At 60.0% G+C, this 17,163-nt stretch overlaps 2 protein-coding genes across 6 annotated transcripts in view; one reads left to right on the forward strand and one right to left on the reverse strand.

Annotated features, from left to right (window-relative positions):
• Positions 1–12,384, forward strand: part of INPP5A (inositol polyphosphate-5-phosphatase A) — a 194,414-nt gene extending 182,030 nt beyond the window's left edge. For 4 of the 5 annotated variants that reach the window (XM_023730064.1, XM_023730067.1, XM_023730065.1 and 1 more), the window contains 5 exons: positions 1,918–1,991; positions 9,152–9,263; positions 11,003–11,071; positions 11,858–11,944; positions 12,031–12,377. In XM_023730064.1, coding sequence (XP_023585832.1) covers positions 1,918–1,991; positions 9,152–9,263; positions 11,003–11,071; positions 11,858–11,938 — 336 coding nt within the window. In that variant the 3' untranslated portion in view covers positions 11,939–11,944; positions 12,031–12,377. Of the gene's footprint in view, positions 1–1,917; positions 1,992–9,151; positions 9,264–11,002; positions 11,072–11,857; positions 11,945–12,030 lie in introns of all 5 variants that reach the window. The other variant, XM_004374944.2, reaches the window with a different exon arrangement.
• Positions 12,385–15,968: 3,584 nt separating this feature from the next.
• NKX6-2 (NK6 homeobox 2) lies at positions 15,969–17,157 on the reverse strand. Its single transcript, XM_004374945.1, has 3 exons — positions 16,735–17,157; positions 16,485–16,657; positions 15,969–16,227 (listed from the first exon to the last, which is right to left on the reverse strand). Exons 1-3 carry the CDS (start codon positions 17,138–17,140, stop codon positions 15,976–15,978), a joined length of 831 nt encoding a protein of 276 aa, XP_004375002.1. The 5' UTR covers positions 17,141–17,157; the 3' UTR covers positions 15,969–15,975.
• Between the last annotated feature and the right edge of the window lie 6 nt (positions 17,158–17,163).

Consider the following 17,163-nt stretch of genomic DNA (forward strand, 5'->3'; position numbering starts at 1 on the left):
TGTCCCTGGGCCCTGACTGGGGGTCTCATGTCCCTGGGCCCTGACTGGGGGGGTCTCATGTCCCTGGGCCCTGACTGGGGGGTCTCACGTCCCTGGGCTGGACTCAGGAATCTCATGTCCTTGGGCCCTGCTCGGGGGTCTCATGTCCCTGGGGGTCTTCCTTGGACTCGGGGGTCTTGGCCGTCTGACTTCCTGTGCATGTTGACCGTCCTGGTGAGGAGGCTCTGGTGTGGACCTGTCGTGAGCAGGGCCCTGGTCTGCTCTCGGCCTCAGCTCCCCCTCCTCCTCTGCCCACTTTCCTCCTCGGCGCCCCCAGCAGCTTCAGGCTGCCCCCGCCCCGTGGCCTTGCCCACAGCCCTTCCTCCCGCGCTCAGCATGGAGTCAGGCGTCCCCCGGGTGCTCAGGGGCTCACCATGCTCACGGCCCACCTCACAGCTTCTTGAGCCCCGATAACCTCCACCAGCTACTCAAGGCCACCTTCACAGACCCCCAGGAACCCTAGGGGCTGGTGGGGCCCAGAGCCCACCCAAAGTGTCTGTGAGCACCTGACCTGAGGATGCGTGTATGAACTCCTCCATCAGAAAGGGCCATGAGTTAGCTGAGCGGGCCTGGCCAGCCAGGGAGATGCACCCCTACTCTGCTATCCTGCCCCTCCCCAGTTGTGGGTGGTCTGAAGGGCATGGCCTGAGGTTGAAAGCCCACACAGACGTCACCCCAGGTCTGTGAGCATCCGGGAAGTGTCCGGCCTTCTGGCCAAGGCCCGCCATTAAGGGCTCAGACACAAGCCGGGGTCTCGTTCACTGGGACGAGAACACCGCGTTCTCTGGCACCAGCGTTTCCAGAGCTGGATGCTGCTCATGCGTTGCACACAGAGGCATTCCCAATGAACGGGACACACGGGACTCTGTCAGGACGCCATTTGAAATTCCTTGTGTAGAAACGCCCAACAGCGTAGCCTCTGCAGCTCCACTGTCCGCTCAGCCCTTCTGATCCTTTATAGGATGCTCAGTGAGTGTTAGTTCACACCGAGTGCAGATAAACACTTTGCTCTAGGTTACTTTCCTGTAACTGATAGTAAGTTGATGTGGAGTGGGGGCTGGGTGGGGGGTGTGGAGCTGGGATGAGTATGACCCCGGCGGTGGGCTCAATGGTGGAGGCTCAGGTATAGCCTCTCGCGCGGTAATTAGCATGCACATGCCTGCTGATTGCACGCCCAGGAGTGATTCATGAGGTGACAGAGAGGAGGACATGGTCTGGTTTGGGGTGCTTGCTCTGATGCCGCGTCTCAGCCCAGCTGCAAGGCGGACGTGACTGATGGACGGGCGCCAGCCGAGTCGTGCCTTGCAACACACTCTCTAAGCCGGCGGTCTGTGCTGCTGGCGGTGGCCCTCTGAGCTCGGGTGGCGTGGGCCTCAGGGCGTGAGCTTTGCAGGGCCTGTGGGCAGGGCTAGACCCCCTGTGTGCGCACAGCCATTGTATGCCTCTGCCTGCTGGTTTTTCCAAGTCTGTGTGGCCCAGCCTGAGGCTTAGACCCCGGGCAGAACTGGGGCTGGTCTCGCCCGCGTGGACTGTACCTGTGCTCCAGACGGGCTGTGCTGCCTCATGATGTAGCACCTGCTCAGGCGACTCTCCTGCTGAGAGTCTGTGTCCCTCCTGCCACATAAACACTGCGCTGTCCACCAGCGGGCACGTCCTTGAACAGTGGTAGTAGTTGAACTCCAGACCGCCGGCACCCACAGATCTTTCTGGAGACACAACTCAGGGACTCCCTGTAGTGGGGGTGTATGTGGGGAGGGTGGTGCACCAAACGCTTGGGGCTGCCTGCGGCACACACAGACCCCGGGCCCTCAGAAACTTCTTGGAGCCTCCATTCAGGAAATACAAAGTGATGTATTTTCTTTTATCTTTTTTCTTTAGCTTCTAGAATTTGACAAAGAGTTGTCTGTCTTCAAAGACAGATTGTATGAACTGGACATCTCGTTTCCTCCCAGGTGAGAAATGCTCTCTGCCACGTAGACCAGGTAACTCTCACCTCTTCCCTCCCAGTGTGTCGTGAGTCTGCGTACAAACGTGTACATGTGTGCAAACTGTGCAGATACCCACATGTATGCAGACATGCACGTGTGTAGCAACGGTCACGTGTGCAGTCTGTGCAAATGCTCATCTGTGTGCAAACACTTGTGTGTGCAGACCGTGCATGCTCACTACTCCCGTCTTCTCCTCAGCCAGAAAGGAACACCCAGTTGAGAGTAAAAAGTGATGCTGTTTTCTTCTTTTCTGCACTTCTTTCTGTGCAGATCACGGAGACATCAGACCTGTGTGTTGTGGGATCTTTGGAACTTGGAGCCCGTCCTAGTGTGGTGTCCTGGGGCCGGGCCTCTCGGTTTTGTAGGTCTGTCCGTCAGTTCTCAGATGCAGAAGGTTCTGCTTGATTTGCTCTGACTTTCGTATACCGCTGACGTCTGTAACAGCAATAGCATCAGCCCCTGCAGCCAGCCCAGGGCCGGGGGACAGGGAGTAAAGAAGAATAAACCATTTGACACACAGTGGCCCGTAGAGTCACGGCCAAGCGAGAGCCTGCAGGGCTCCTCAGGAGGCTGCCGTGCCCTCACCGGCCAGCCGCGCAGTCTTGGTGCCCAGGGGGCTGGAGGCAGGGTGTTTGCAGGACCCTCCCCAGCACTGTCCTTAGAGTGGCGCCTTCAAGCCCATGGGGCCGGCCCCTCAGTCACCCCGTGTGTTCACTAAGGTGTCCGTTCCACCAGCCCCCAGGAGGTGAGGGCAGCTGGGTCGAAGTAGCTAGGGGTGAGTGTCTGTCTGCCCAGTGCTGTTCATAAGGACTGCATGCTCCTCAGATGGGACTGTGGGAGCCGGTCTGCATCCCTCTGTTTCTGCCCTCGGCACTCTCCACAGAGGGCCCTGCACCCTGTCATTCTGGCCATCGCGCCTAGCACTCAGAATCTAATGGTATAAGCATGGTGCATATCGGCAGATGGAGCCGTTGTGGGTCCCCTTTGGGGCACGTCTTCACACTGCCTGCAGGAGGTACACCCACTGCCGCCATGGGCGGGACGTTCTCCCTGAGAAGCAGCCATTCCTGCAGAGGAGGGATCATGGTGTCTCAGCCCCGGGGCTGCAGGACAGTCGTCTCTGCACTCCTAGGGTCAGTGTGGGCTCAGGTACTGGCCAGAGCCACCTCTGAGCCCTTCATTACAGATGACCTCCTGAGGAGAGGGCATCGTGAAGAGAGGGGCCTCCTGAGGAGAGGGCCTCATGAGGAGAGGGGCCTCGTGAGGAGAGGGGCCTCGTGAGGAGAGGGCCTCGTGAGGAGAGGGCCTCGTGAGGAGAGGGGCCTCGTGAGGAGAGGGCATCATGAGGATAGGGGCCGCGTGAGGAGAGGGGTCTTGTGAGGAGAGGGGCCTCGTGAGGAGAAGGCATCATGAGGAGAGGCCGTCATGAGGAGAGGGGCTTCGTGAGGAGAGGGGCCTCGTGAGGAGAGGGGCCTTGTGAGGAGAGGGCATTATGAGGAGAGGGGCCTCCTGAGGAGAGAGGCCTTGTCTTGAGAGGCCAGGCAGGTCTTCTCAGCAAAGCACTCATCACTGTTCTCCTACGCTCCTCGCTCCTCCTAATGGACCACAAGCTTACACCATCTGTCACTTTGCTGGAGAAGGCACTAATGTCTCAGACTTCATGGAGCCTTCAGCTCTTGTTCTCCTCAGTTCAAGGCAGCATCGCGTGGCACCTCCATTAGGGACAGGCAGTCACGGGTGGTGGTCCGAGGCAGGGGTGCCACCAGCACAGGCTAGAGGAGAGCCCTGGGGCTGCAGGAGGACCAGGGCTGCCCCCCCTACCTGCGGGGAGCCTTGCCGCCCTTCCTGCTCCACAGTGCCCCCATCTCACCCACAGGTAGGCAGACACCATAGGTGTCCAGGTACTCGTAACTCAGTAGTGCTGTCAGTGTGGGCATCGCCGGCGTACAGAGACAGTAAGGTTGGCATCAGGGGCATAAGCCTGTCCCTTCAGGTTTCTCTGGTACAAACCAGCCACTCTGCGTTGATGAAGAATTTATCACGTCAGCTGTTTGAAGTAAAAACCGAGAGGGTAAGCCTTCGCCATACTTTATCATCATTCTGTTTGCCCAGACGTCCAGGGTCCCCAGTGTTGGGGACGGTGGTCTTGCCCTCTACCTGCCTTCTGGCCCCAAGTTCCCTCCTAGACCCCACTTGGCCATTCAGAGCCTGACTGCAGAGCCCTAGTGACGACCCAAGACCGTGAGGGCAGAGATCTGGAGCAATCAAAAGTTGTCACCAAAGCTATCTGTGTAAGAGTCCCAGCTAGATGTGAATTTCTAACCTATGGCCTAACTTTGAGAATTATTGTTATCTTAAAATAAAGAGCAAAGCATAAGTATATAGTCTGTAGCCTGCTTTTTCCACTAATGTGAAGCAGAAGTATTTTCCCACCTGCGTCAGGATGCTGATCCCATCATTGGTACATGCCATTTTCACTTCAGATGTCAGGTCTCATCCTCACCTCAGACGTCACGTCTCATCCTCACCTCAGACGTCACGTCTCATCCTCACCTCAGATGTCACGTTTCATCCTTAAAAGTCATGAGTGTCAGGACACCACCGGTCCCATCAGAGAATCTTTAAGTGCTTGGGTGCAGTAAGGCTCACAAGCGGGATACAGGTGTTCAGAATTCTGATTTTTGCTTGAAAGCTTGAATTTCCTCCTTGGCAATGAGTACAGTAAACTGTTTCCCCTGAAGTGACTGGCTCATTTAGCCCATCAGATACCCAAGCCTGAGTAACCACAGCCTGTCTGTCCCTCTTTCATTCAAGAAGATTGGTGCTCTGTGAGCTTGGCGGCTTCTTTAGCCAACACCGTAAATAGCAGCCCAGGGCTTCACCTGAGACCCTATCTGTGCAAATGTCAACACAGTGCAGGCTGCAGAGAGCGTCTTAGTGGATTATGTAAATAAATTTCACCTTGCAGACCCTGCCGAAGGCGCCTCCGGGACCCCTCAGAGGTCCACACTCTGAGCACTGGAATAAGCAGATTGCCTGGGAATGGACTCTGATCCTGAAACGGGACAAACCAGTGAGGAGGCCGCACTGCGGCGTTACCAGGTGCCCAAGTACAGAGTGAGCGTTGGAGCCCCCTGAAGCGGTGCTGTACTTCCGGCCTCGTTCCGGACTCGTGCTGGGTGGATTCACCGCCGCGGCTCCCGGGGGCGGCCTGTCTCTTGATCGGGGAGCATCGTGGAGCTGGCTCTGCCTCATGTCTGTCGTACATTGATCGGTATGAAGTTTAAGCTTGAAGAAATAGAAACACTGACAAGTCCTGTTTCTGCCCGTCCAGAATTGAAGGCTCACCAGAGAAGGTCTAGTCGGGGGAGTCAGGCCTTCCCGAAACAGATGAATCTCCCCAGGGGAAAGAGAACACTTACTGAACAAATTAATTACAGAAGAAAATCAGGTTTCAGCTTTTGAACAAAACAAAAATATATATTACCGAGGAGTATGCTGCATTAACAAGCCAGGCCAAAGGACGGGTCTCTTTAATGGATACCTTTATTTTAAAATCAAGGATCAGGAGGCCTTTTCAAGCTTTTGGGGGCCCTAACTGAGTTGGAATCAACTCGACGGCAATGGGTTTTGAGTTAATTTGAAGTGTGCTAGCATCGATTTGCGTCTATAATGGTAATATCCATCATTGAACAATCAGTGCCAAATCCAGGTGCTCAGGTAGGGGAGTTGCCAGCCTGTGGGCCGTCATGGACCTGGTCAGACCAGCCCGCTGGAGCGCTCAGGGACAGCGCTGGGGGGCTGGAGAATGGCGATACGCTTTCGACCTGGGACTCTGCGCAGGCGCCCGGCACAGGCCACATGCTGTGAGGGGTGCTGAGAGGGGTGTGGGTTGCTGATTTCTTCCACTTAATTTCAGTAATACATGTCTGGCTAGACTTCTTTTCAGTTCTTTATCTGTGGTCTCCTCTGCTTTTCAGGAATTTAAACAGCGCTTGGTGTTTTTGAAACCAGACCCTTGGAGGTGGCATTTATTGCATTAACTTCTGGTCTCTGCCCGCGACAGCCTTGCTGGTGGCCACACCAGTTAGATTTTACGGTGGTCACTTGTGGGGCCGCAGGTCTCTAGCTGCTGAGCAGTACTGTGGGTTTGGAGTATTAGTACTCGACCAGGTGGTGGTCAGAGAGGAGGCCACCCAACCTCCCACACCTGAGGACCGTGCTGTGGAATGTTCCAGCCTCCCTGTCCTTCCCTTCTGAGGAGGGCATTTTTGAGAGCTGTCGTGAAAACGCTCATCTTTGTGTCATGGGAAGGGCCGAGAACTGCAGCGCAGCCGCAGACCCCCGCTTCCGTTTGCTCCCGGGCTTCTGAGCCTCACCAGCACCCCCACAGGCCCCGCCCTGCAGTCCCCGCAGACCCGTGGCTGCGTGCTCTCGTGTTGTCTGTGGAGCCCATGACAACACTGTGCAGGAGACAGGCCACCACCCAGGTCAGGCACTCGGGCTGTCACGGCTCAGACTCCTGGCCAGCAAACAGCGGCTCACGGGGCTGGCCGGGGGGCCACTGCCCACATCCGAGAGGCGGGCACTGGAGGGGCAGGGCCGGGGTGTGCACCGGCGAGCACAGGTGGGTGATTGTTAGGTTTATCTTCACAACCATTAATTATGACGACTGCGCCGGAGCTGAACGGGCAGAGATACGGCCGACTTCCCGGGGTCCCACCCGCGCTGGGTTTGCTCTCAGATAAGTCTTGACATTAATCATTCCCCCACGGCATGTGTCAGCCCGGCTTCGCTCCACCTTCAGGTGGTCTCCTCAGAGCCGCTGGCAGCGCCTTTCTTGGCCTCTGAGCACTGTGGCTGGGGGTGTGGGTGTGGGGGTGCAGCCGCAGCCCCACCCTTTCCCGGGTCCGGGGCCAGTGCACCCTGCTCCCTCACAGCCGTCAACACCAGTTCTCCCCACCTGCTCTTTGATGCTCCTGGGAGGGGAGGGGCGCCCTCTGGGTGTCAGGGCACCCTTGTGGGTATTAGAGGCCCCTCTGGGTGTGTTGGGGGCCCCTCAGGGTGTGTTGGGGTGCCCCTCTGGGTATTGGCAGCTTCTCTGGGTGTCGGGTGCCCCCTGGGTGTCTGGGCATCCTTCTGGGTGTCAGGGAACCTCTGGGTATCAGGACATCTCTGTGTTGGGGGCCCCTCTGGGTATTGGGGTGCCTCTGGGTGTCAGGGCATCCTTCTGGGTGTTGGGGTGTCCCTCTGGGTGCTGAGTCCGCTCTGGGTGTCAGGGCCCCTCTGGGTGTTGGGGGCCCCTCTGGGTGTCAGGGCAGCATGGGGCAGTGTCCAGGTGGGAGCGCTAGTCTCAGCAGCCTCAGACCCTACAGATCCAGGTTCCTTCGCCTGTTGTCACCTGTAGACGCCCTGTCACAGCCGTCCCTGCTGAGAGACCTGCCCCCCCCGCCCCCAGTGCACTGTGTGAGCCCAGGACGCCCCCCGCCCCCCCGCCAGGTGCAGGCAGAAGCCCAGGGCGTGCACAGGGATGTCACCTTCACTCTGCGCACCCCTGGCTGCCGAGGTGGGTGCCAGACCAGCTCCGGTGCAGCAACGCTGAGTCAGTCTCGTGTTCCTGCACCGCCGGCCCCAACCCCCGGTCCTCTGCGCTGACACCTGACCCGTCTCCGGACATGATTTGTGCGTGTGTGCAGACACGTGTGTGTTCTCGACAACGTTCAAACACAGAGAAACGGCAGGGAGGGTCCGGCACCCACCACGGGCCTGGCCAAGCGACTGAGGCTCTTTGCTGATCAGCCATGAATTGATGGGTCCGCCCGATCGGGACACACCCGTCAGGTGTCTGCCGACAGCTCCCCAAGCAGCTCAGAGTGGAAGCTGACTAGAGCGTCAGGCGCCATGGGGACTGTCCTCATGGGCTCTGTTGTTGCCACGGCAACGCTGCGGCTGTGACTGAGAGGTTTTGGCACCTGACCCATGTGGAGTGCAGTCCACTGCCCGGCCCTTCTGGGTCGGCCTCCCTCGCGTGGCCAACGGGGCAGCTGGCTGGCCACACGTTGGTCCCTCACAGAATCACTCTGGCCCATACAAGGACCCTCCCCGGAACACGCCAGATCGCCCACTGCTGACACCCCAGTTTCCCCCAGTCCAGGAATGGCTTGGCAGAGGTGTCCGCTGGGCAGGGGCTGTCTGCTGGGTGGGGGCTGAGTGGGTGTGGCCGACGACACTCAGGGTCTGTCCGGCTCCCTGCCAGCTGCCATGCTGGTCCCCTGGTGTGTCCCAGCCGCCGCCATCCTTGTGGGGGCCCCCTCACTTCCTGAGCTCTCGGGGGGCCGTGCTGGTCCCCTGGTGTGTCTCAGCCGCTGCCAGCCCTGTGGGGGCTCCTCACTTCCTGAGCTCCTGGGGGGCCAGGCTGGTCCCTGGCACTCAGTCCCGGTGTGGCTGCAGCGGCTGTGTGTCGCGGCCCTTGGTAGCTGACAGGGATGGCCTGACGTCCAGGCAGACCCCGCAGCCTTGCCGAGCCCCGGCCACCCGCCCGCCAGGGTCTGTTCCTGACAGGCTGAGGGCTTCCCTGAGGCTTCACCTTTGTTCTCCTAGAAAAATGAGTCCCCGGTAAAACGCTGGAAACGGGTCCCCCTTTAGTGTTAAATCCACAGTGGCCCAGAAGGGCAGTCCCGGCGGGTGTGGGTCTGGAGAGGCATCTGGGGCGGGGCGGCTGCCGTCCGAGAGCTGTCTCCCACCGTCAGCACTGGGTCGATGCGGCCGCCCTGGGGGCCAGATGTGCCGGACGCAGGCATGGAGTCGGGCGCGGCAGCGTGCCCTGCACGCTCCTCCATGCCGGTCCCCACTGTCCTCTGGACCACGTCCCGAAATACAGCCAGCCATGAAAGCATCGTGGACGGCGCTGTATCTTTAAAGGATGCTTTATCTGAGAAGTGCTAGGACTGAACGTCACGAGAGAACTTGAACTGCAAACCTGGGCTTGTATCCTGGGGACTCCCAGTGTCCACTGCTGTCCTGGTGGCCTCTGCCATTCCAAGTCACACTGGGAGGGAGTTGGAGCCTCCCCGTGAATGCTCAGTAGCCGGAGCCCGCTGACCGTGGCTCCCGTGTCTCCCCAGCTACCCGTACAGCGAGGACTCCAGCCAGGGCAGACAGTACATGAACACCCGCTGCCCCGCCTGGTGTGACCGCATCCTCATGTCCCTGTCCGCCAAGGAGCTGATTCTGAGGGTAAGTGTCCCCGTCACAGCCCAGGCCAAGCACGCCTCACGGGGATAGAGCCAGCGCCACGTTCCTGCCAGGCTGTCCCTGGGCCCAGTCTGTCCTTGGGGCCAGACTGTCCCTGGGGCCGGGTCTGGGCTGTCCCTGGGGCTGAGCTGTCCCTGTTTCGGGCTGTCCCTGGGGCCGGACTGTCCCTGTGGCTGGGTCTGGGCTGTCCCTGGGGCAAAGTCTGGGCACTTGAACCATCAGGGCTGGGGGAGGCACGAGCTACGTCCCCAGGCCCAAGGCCTTCTTGACCGTGACCCTCAGGATAAACCCCAACCTCGTCCTGTGATGCCCTGAGCCGAATGCCAGCGCACCCTGCAGTGAAGGCTGAGGGACATGGGCGTCCCTGGGCTGTGGGTGCAGTTTGATGCTTGAGTGCTCAGAGCAGGTGGCCCCAAGTGTGGGGGAGGCAGGTGTTGGGGGTGGCAGAGGCCCTCAGGGACTTAAAGGGTGGACAGGAGACAGACACATGCAGCCCCTGGAGGGACCACAGCCTTCAGGAAACTCGCTAAGGAGGCGTGTGCCTGGGCTGGCGACAGAACAGCGGTGCTGGTGGCCAGGCCCACATCAGCACTGAAGGAGACGCCCTCTGTGGTTTCCCGTGGGTCCAGATCCTCTCCGGTTCTGCGGACCCAGGACCGATGCCTTGAAACACCGCGGAAACGTGTCTGCCGTCCATCCAGGCTGACGGCACGGTGCACGCGGCCGCCGGCTCTCTGGGTGCCCCTGGAAACACGCCCGCAGCCTGCGGGTCCCAGCACCCGGTGCCAGAGCTGCCGAGCTGTGGGCAGGCGGCTGGCGGCCGGTGCAGATTGTGCAGACACGCTGCCGTAGCCAGCCTCGCGTCTCATCCATCATGCCACGCTCGGTCACCCGCCGTCACGTCCCGGGTGCTTCCCGGCCCGGAGACGCCAAAGGTTGCGCGTGACGCGGGGCGGCGCCAGTGGCCGCACGATGAATTCTCAGTGAGGTGTGCCGCTCAGCCTGCGTCGCTGTCATTTGTTTATCTGTCTAAAGATTACGCAGCTGAAAACCTGCAATTTTACGCCGCCTTTGTAAATTACCACGCTGCGTTTGATGAATGTGCCCGCACTCGCGCGCAGTGGCAGGCTCCGGGATGGGGAGGCAGTCGTGCGTACGGCGCGGAAGCCTGCGCGCACACTTGCTGGCAAGTCACCCGACCCCAGCTCCTACTTCACGTCCAGCGTCCTCGTCATAGGCCCTGTGGCCATGGACGTGAGAGTAGGCCCACTCAGAGCGGGCTGGGTACACCAGCACCCCCAGTGCCTCCCACAAAATAAAGGCACCTGCCCGGCGCCGCGTGCACGTGCAGAGTTAATTAATGTGCAGGTTGCTTCCTGAGCGCCTGTTTGAACAGGGGATCTGGGTTAGTAGAGCAGCTGTCACGGACACGTGGAGACGGAGGGACGAACTGCAGGAGAGTGTTCAGAGTGGATGCGTGGCATGAACGTGGCTGCTCCTCCCCAGAGCACAGCCAGGTGTCAGGGACAGAGGAGAGCTGGGGCACCAGACACCCCCTTCACGCCACAGGAGCCCTCTCACCCAAAGAACTGGGCCCAGGTGCTGCCAGCACCTTCCTGGAGGGTGGCAGAGAGGGGGCGGGCCGTTCGCGGGGACTGTCCTGCACCCCCCACCCCATGCCCCCCACCTCCGGCACCGATTCCTCCGTTTGCTTTTCCCAGTCGGAGAGCGAGGAGAAGGTTGTCACCTACGACCACATCGGGCCCAACGTCTGCATGGGAGACCACAAGGTGATGTGAGCACTGCCCCAGCCCGGGGGACAGCGGGCGGGGGGACAGCAGGTGGGGCGGTGGGATGGGGGGCAGGGGGATGGCAGGCGGGGGGATGGTGGGCAGGTGGGCGGGCAGCGGGGGGCAGTGGGGGGCTCCAGGGGGGCTCTGGACGGGCGGTTGCTTCTGTTTTTCTAAGTGCCCTCAGTCCGGTCTTACAGAGTAGGCCAAATTGGTCTGTTTTGTTTAATTTTAATAAAATACTGAAAGACAGATAGGAAGAAGCAGAAACAAGTACTCACATTACAATAAAATACATAACTTTACTATCTATGAAGACGTTTTGTTGGCCGCTGATGATTCGGAGGCCGTTTTCGAGTTGGCCTGTAAGACGCCCTAGTGGCCCTCCTATGCCAGCTGTCACCGGAGTCATCTCTGGTCGTCTGTACAGGGACCAGCTCTGTACCTGACCACAGGTCCACCAGCGGCCACCACCCCTCAGTCTTAATAATTTTTGTCTAGAAATACCCTCTTTTTTACAGAAGAAAAGTGCTTTCTTTGAAGGTCCCATCCTTAAGTTCCCAGTCTCGGTCCCGTGTAACCGAGGTGACTGTATTTGCACCCTGTGCACGTGGCTGAGGGGCGGGTGGCGCTGTGGGAGCCTGAGGGTCCGGGCGGGTGGTGCTGCGTGAGAATGAGGGTCCCGGCCGAGGCCCAGAGGGCGGGAGGGTGGCTGGTGCTGTGTGAGAGTGAGGCTGCGGGTGGGCAGTGGGCTGCCGGCTCACGCCTCTCTCCTCCTTGCTGCAGCCCGTGTTCCTGGCCTTCCGGATCGCGCCTGGGGCAGGTAAACCTCACGCGCCCGTGCACAAGTGTTGTGTCGTGCAGTGACATGTGGTAAATAGGACTCCTTCCCTCTAATGCTCCTTTCTGCAGCTTTCCCGCTGTGTTCGCCCCTTTACGGACTCCCCGATTCCCCGCAGGGAAGAGATGCCAGCGCGCAGAGAGGCCCCTTCGCGAGACCACCCTGTAGCGAGGAGGGACGGAGGGAGCAGGATCCTGAAACACGTACCTTAACAGCTGCATTGATAGACCCGCCGAGCGCCACCTGCTAGACGCCGGCCCACACTTCGCTTCAGCTTCCGGAACATTCCGGAAAAGCCTCACATACCTCACTGTCTTGTCTGTTCATGTGACATTAAGTAGAAATATTGGGTTTTTAAAATAAGTCACAGTCCTGTTGCCAAAACTCTAATAGACAGCAAGGAGATTCTGTATTTTAGATTTCTGTTTTCAATTTTTAATAACTGTCAGCATGGAAGAGCTTCTCCAGCACAGAAGCCCCACAGGGGTCAGCATCCTCTCTGCCAGTCGGAGGTGCGCCAGGGGCTCTGCTGACCCGGGGACTCTCCTGACGGGGGCGCTATACTGACCCGGGGGCTCTCCTGACCACGGGGGCTCTGCTGACCCAGGGGGCTCTCCTAACCCCGGGGCTCTGCTGACCCGGGGGCTCAGCTGACCCGGGGACTCTGCTGACCTGGGGGCTCCCCTGACCCGGGGGCTCAGCTGACCCAGGGGCATGGCCACGGTCAGCCCACAAGGGCCGCGGCTGTCACTCCCAGTTGCCCCACCGTGCTATTTACTCTACTGCCATGTTCCATGGTCTCCGAATCTCACGCAGCTGCTTTCCATTTTATACATAAATATATATATAAATATATACTTTTTAAAATAATTTATAAATCTTACCAAAACGTATGCTAAGTACTTTCCAGTATGAGTGCTTGTAAGCGTCCATCAGCAGGTAGAATCGGGGTCCAGCAGTCTGGTGACGTGGCTGCCAGCACACATGTGTACAAAGCCTACCCTCTGACCTCTGCCCCAGCTGTGCCACCGTGGACCCCGCCTCCACAGCACCCCCACTGCGGCCCCTGACCTGTCCCCTCTCTGTGGTATTAAGAACTGAATGTGAACTTTATAGCGAGGCTTGGGTGTACCTTTTGAGAATTTTGTAAACTGTTTTGTCTGTCTTTTGTTACAGTTTTATGGTGCCAAGTGTTCTCCATTAAAACAATAATATCATGGGGGAAGTAAAAATAGCCTAGTCTGCTTCCAGTAGAAACTGCTTTTAGCATGGGCTGTATATAAAATATTAAGAGAAACGAAACTGTAAATGTCTGCTCGGCTGCGAACAGCCTACGTGTGACCTTGCTGCCGATGTATCTCCTCGCACTAAGTACAACGTTAGACGGTGATTAGAGTGTCGGTGAAAACACAGATGTGCGTTTTATTGATTTCATTTAGAACACTACAGAGTTCCTGGACTGCGGGATGGCTTTAGTTGGCGCTTGTCTGACATAAATCACTACCATTGCAAACAAGTGGACGTCCGCTTGCTGGCTTTGTGTCTGGAACGACGCGGTCGGTCTGTGGAAGTGCTGTGCTCACTGCCGGCCAGCGCGCCACGTGTGCGGCCGCCGCCGCGCCACTGTGAGCGGGCTCAGCGCGTGGTCCCCCTGAAGGCCTGTAGAAACGACCGCCCCAGTTCCCGAGCAATAAAACTGATCCTGGTGAACACCACTCTGCGTGTGCTTTGTTCCCCCTCCCGTTTGTCTGCCACAGAAAGGGGGTCCCCTCTGTGTCCTGCTACCTGAGATTCTGCGCATCGGGAACCCTGGGATCGCAGGGCATTAGATATCGTCACAGACAAGTCAACCACTAGTTGGGAGTAGAAAAATAATCTGCGTTTTTCTTTTTTTTCTAGTGATAACTAGTGGGGTTTACCCTCTAGCATTTTTTAGTGGGATTATATAAATGCAGTAAAAACCCAGACCAAACTTGTCAAGTCGATCTCGACCCACAGCGACCCTATAGGACAGAGTAGAACTGCGCCATAGGGTTTCCAAGGCTGTGACCTTTACAGAAGCGGACTGCCACGTCCTTCTCCCGAGGGGCTGGTGGGCTCCAACCGCCAACCTTTTGGTTCGCAGCCGAGTGCTTTAACCACTGTGCCACCAGGGTGCCTATAAATGCGTCGCTTCCTCAAAACTTTAAAACTGGAAATTCCTTTGCTCTGAGCCTGAGCTGGGAATCATTCGCTCACAGAAATGGCGGGCCTGCCTTTTCCGGAAAACCAGCCAGTGGGCTCAAAACGGAAGTTTTTCTTAATTAATGGTGCAGCCACATGGACAAACTTGTCTTTTACATTTCGGAAGTGCCTTTCAAGAGAAACCTGATCTTACAGCAGCGTCCCACCCGGGGATTGGAAATCTAGCTCCAGAGATGCCCACTGAGATGCAGCTACCACACAGAGTCCCCAGAACAGAAGGGGGTTTTTGTTAACCAGAATAGAATGGGTGGGTTTTTGTTAACTGGTATCACAGCCCCTTAGAGCTGGGATGAACTTACATTTCACAGCCCCAGCACTAGTTCCCACCAGCAGGAGGTGTGGAGTCCATCCCCACATGTTCGAATCCCGATTCAGTGTGGTGGCAAAGGCCAGGCAGCACCACCCTAACCCCGAGTGCATTTAACCTCAGAGGGACCCCTTCAGGGGACCCAGGAGCAATCACTTGCCCTTCCACAGCAGAGCAGCCACCCCACCCCAACCTCTGAGGGTGAAACACCAAAGTCCTGGGTTTTGAGGAAACCCCGTCTGCGCCCGTTGTCGGAATTATTTTGTATTTCCTTTTGTAGTTCTGGTTTGATTTAGTGATTTAGGTCAATGGAGAAATTTTAAAATAGCTGAAGGGGCAAGGTACGGATAAATTTCATAACTGATTTATTGCCTCCCGTTTAAGTTTAGTGCATACACCGGGGGTATTTAGCTTCATCATCGTCAGGTCAGCAGGGGCAGGTGCCCAGGGGCAGCGCCAGACCTGACCGCGAAGCCACCTGCGGCCGCTACCAAACGAGACAAAGTTGCGAAAGGAAAAAGGCGGTCCCGAGCGGTGGGGTGCGGTTTACTTCCCCTTCCGGAGCCTCGAAAATGTGTTTAACTTTGCGCAAACCTCGTCCAGTTTAGCCAGCGCAAGGGAGCCGGTCCGGACCGCGAGGAGAGCGCTCCAGCCGGTGACTCGCCGGGCGGCCCCGCGGCCGCGGGAAGGCCAGGGCGCGAGGCGCGCAGCAGCGGGAGGCGGGAGGGAAGGCCTTACCTGCGGCCGAGCGCGCGTACCTGGAAAGCGGGAGAGCCAAGGCGGGGCGGACCGCACCCTTCCCGCCTGTCCCGGCTCCGCTCCGCGCTCCCACGCATCGTTCGCTTCTCGCGGCTCTCTCTACCGCCCGCGTCACCGCGGTGGCTTCTTCGCTTTGGGGCGCGGTGGGGGGACGTCCCGAGGCTTCACCGGGGCCCGGGGTCCTCGCGCCAAGCCTTCGCGGGCGGCGCGGCGCTGTCCCCTCTCTCCTGCGCGCCGCCGCCGCCGCCGCCGCCCAGCGGGTCTGGCTCGCAGCCTCCGCAGGGAGGCCGCGGCGGGCGCGGGGGATCGGGGCTGCCGTGGGCTCTGTTGTGAGCCCCGCCTGGCCTGACTCCGAGCGTCCCTAGGGCCGAAGGCGCGGGCCGGCGCCCAGGAGAAGACCGGGGACGGGGAGGGGGCGCCGCCAAGCAGGAGCTTCGCCCCGGGTTCGATACGGAAGAAACACGCGGCGCAGCTCCGGAGCCACGGCCCCGATGCGGACGTGTTAAATAATTTATTGATTATACAAAGTGATTCTGCCCCAGGCGGCGGCTCGCCCCCCGCGCCCCTGTGCTCACCCGAGGGGCCGCGGGGCAGGGGCGCGGGCCGGCCGGGTCCCCGCACGCCGAGCCCGAGCGGCCGCTTCATAACTTATTCTGTAAAAATATATATACACAGCCCCGCGCCCGCGCTCCACGGCAGGAACTCGCCGCCGCCCGCGCCCCGTACCCTGGTTGCTCCGGCCTCCCCGTGTCCTCACAAGCCGTCCCCCGCGCCGCCGCACGGGCTGACAAGCGCCAAGTTCGAGGGTTTGTGCTTCTTGAGCAGCCGCGTGATTTTCTCGTCGTCCGAGTTGGGGTCCAGGGGCCGGTTGTACTCGTCGTCGTCCTCCGCGTCCGAGCTGCCCACCTTGAGCTTCTCGGCGTCCGAGTCCTGCTTTTTCTTGGCCGACGCCATCTCTGCCGCGTGCCGCTTGCGCCACTTGGTCCGGCGGTTCTGGAACCATACCTATAGGAGCGGGGCTGTCAGGCGGCTCGAGCGGATCGTGGGTCCCCCGGCCGTTAGTCCGCGGCCAGCACCGCGGCCCGAACTAGGGGACCAGCCTCAGGGTCCCCGGCCGCAGTGCAGCGGCGCCTCCCCGGGCGGGGCTCCAGGCCCGGCGGCCACTCTCAGCTCTTCGCAGGACGCGGGGCCCCGGCGCCTCGGCGCAGCCGGCCCGCAAGGAGCCGCCCCGGCCCCAGGACGCCCGGCCCGGGCCCGCTCACCTTGACCTGGCTCTCGGTCATGCCCAGGGAATAGGCGAGCCGCGCGCGCTCCGGGCCCGCCAGGTACTTGGTCTGCTCGAAGGTCTTCTCCAGCGCGAAGATCTGCTGGCCCGAGAAGGTCGGCCGCGAGTGCTTCTTCTTGCCGTCCTTATCCAGGACCCCGCCGGCCTGGCCTGCAAGGAGGACGGTGAGGCTGGCCCGCACCCGCCCGCTGCCCCGCTGCCCCGCCGCGCCCAGGCCGCACACTCACCGGGGCCGGCCAGGCGCGGATCCCTCCAGGGCGAGCCCTGCACCACGCCGGGCCAGAAGATGGGCGGACGCCCGGGCAGCTCGGCCAGCGGCTTGGGGTAGCTGCGCGCCACCGCGGCCGCGGGCCCGAAGTAGACGCCGGCCGACGAAGCGAGCCCATTGAGGCGGGGCAGGCCGCCCAGGAGGCCGCCGCCCGCCGCGCCAACGGGCCGCCCCAGGATGTCGCTGATGCCATGCGGGGTCCCAAGCGGCAGCTGCGCGCCCAGGCCGCCCAGTGTGGGCGCCTTGAAGCCGGCCGGACTTTGCAGCGCGTACGGGAACAGCGACGTCTTCATCTCGGCCATGTTGTGCAGCGCGGCCAGGGGCGCGCTGCTCAGCACGAACGCGCCCGGGCGGTTAGCGTCCATGGGCGCCGCCGCCGCCAGCCCGG

Source organism: Trichechus manatus, unplaced genomic scaffold (assembly GCF_000243295.1).
Source record: "Trichechus manatus latirostris isolate Lorelei unplaced genomic scaffold, TriManLat1.0 scaffold00031, whole genome shotgun sequence".
NCBI lineage: Eukaryota > Metazoa > Chordata > Mammalia > Sirenia > Trichechidae > Trichechus > Trichechus manatus.

What these genes read in the sequence shown, in the direction of transcription:
- NKX6-2 (XM_004374945.1), bottom strand. Translation starts at nt 17,140, where the DNA reads ATGGACGCTAACCGCCCGGGCGCGTTCGTGCTGAGCAGCGCGCCCCTG. An exon ending in TCCGCGCCTGGCCGGCCCCG is followed by an intron (nt 16,658 to 16,734) that starts GTGAGTGTGCGG and finishes TCCTCCTTGCAG; the next exon opens with GCCAGGCCGGCGGGGTCCTG. An exon ending in TGACCGAGAGCCAGGTCAAG is followed by an intron (nt 16,228 to 16,484) that starts GTGAGCGGGCCC and finishes CCGCTCCTATAG; the next exon opens with GTATGGTTCCAGAACCGCCG.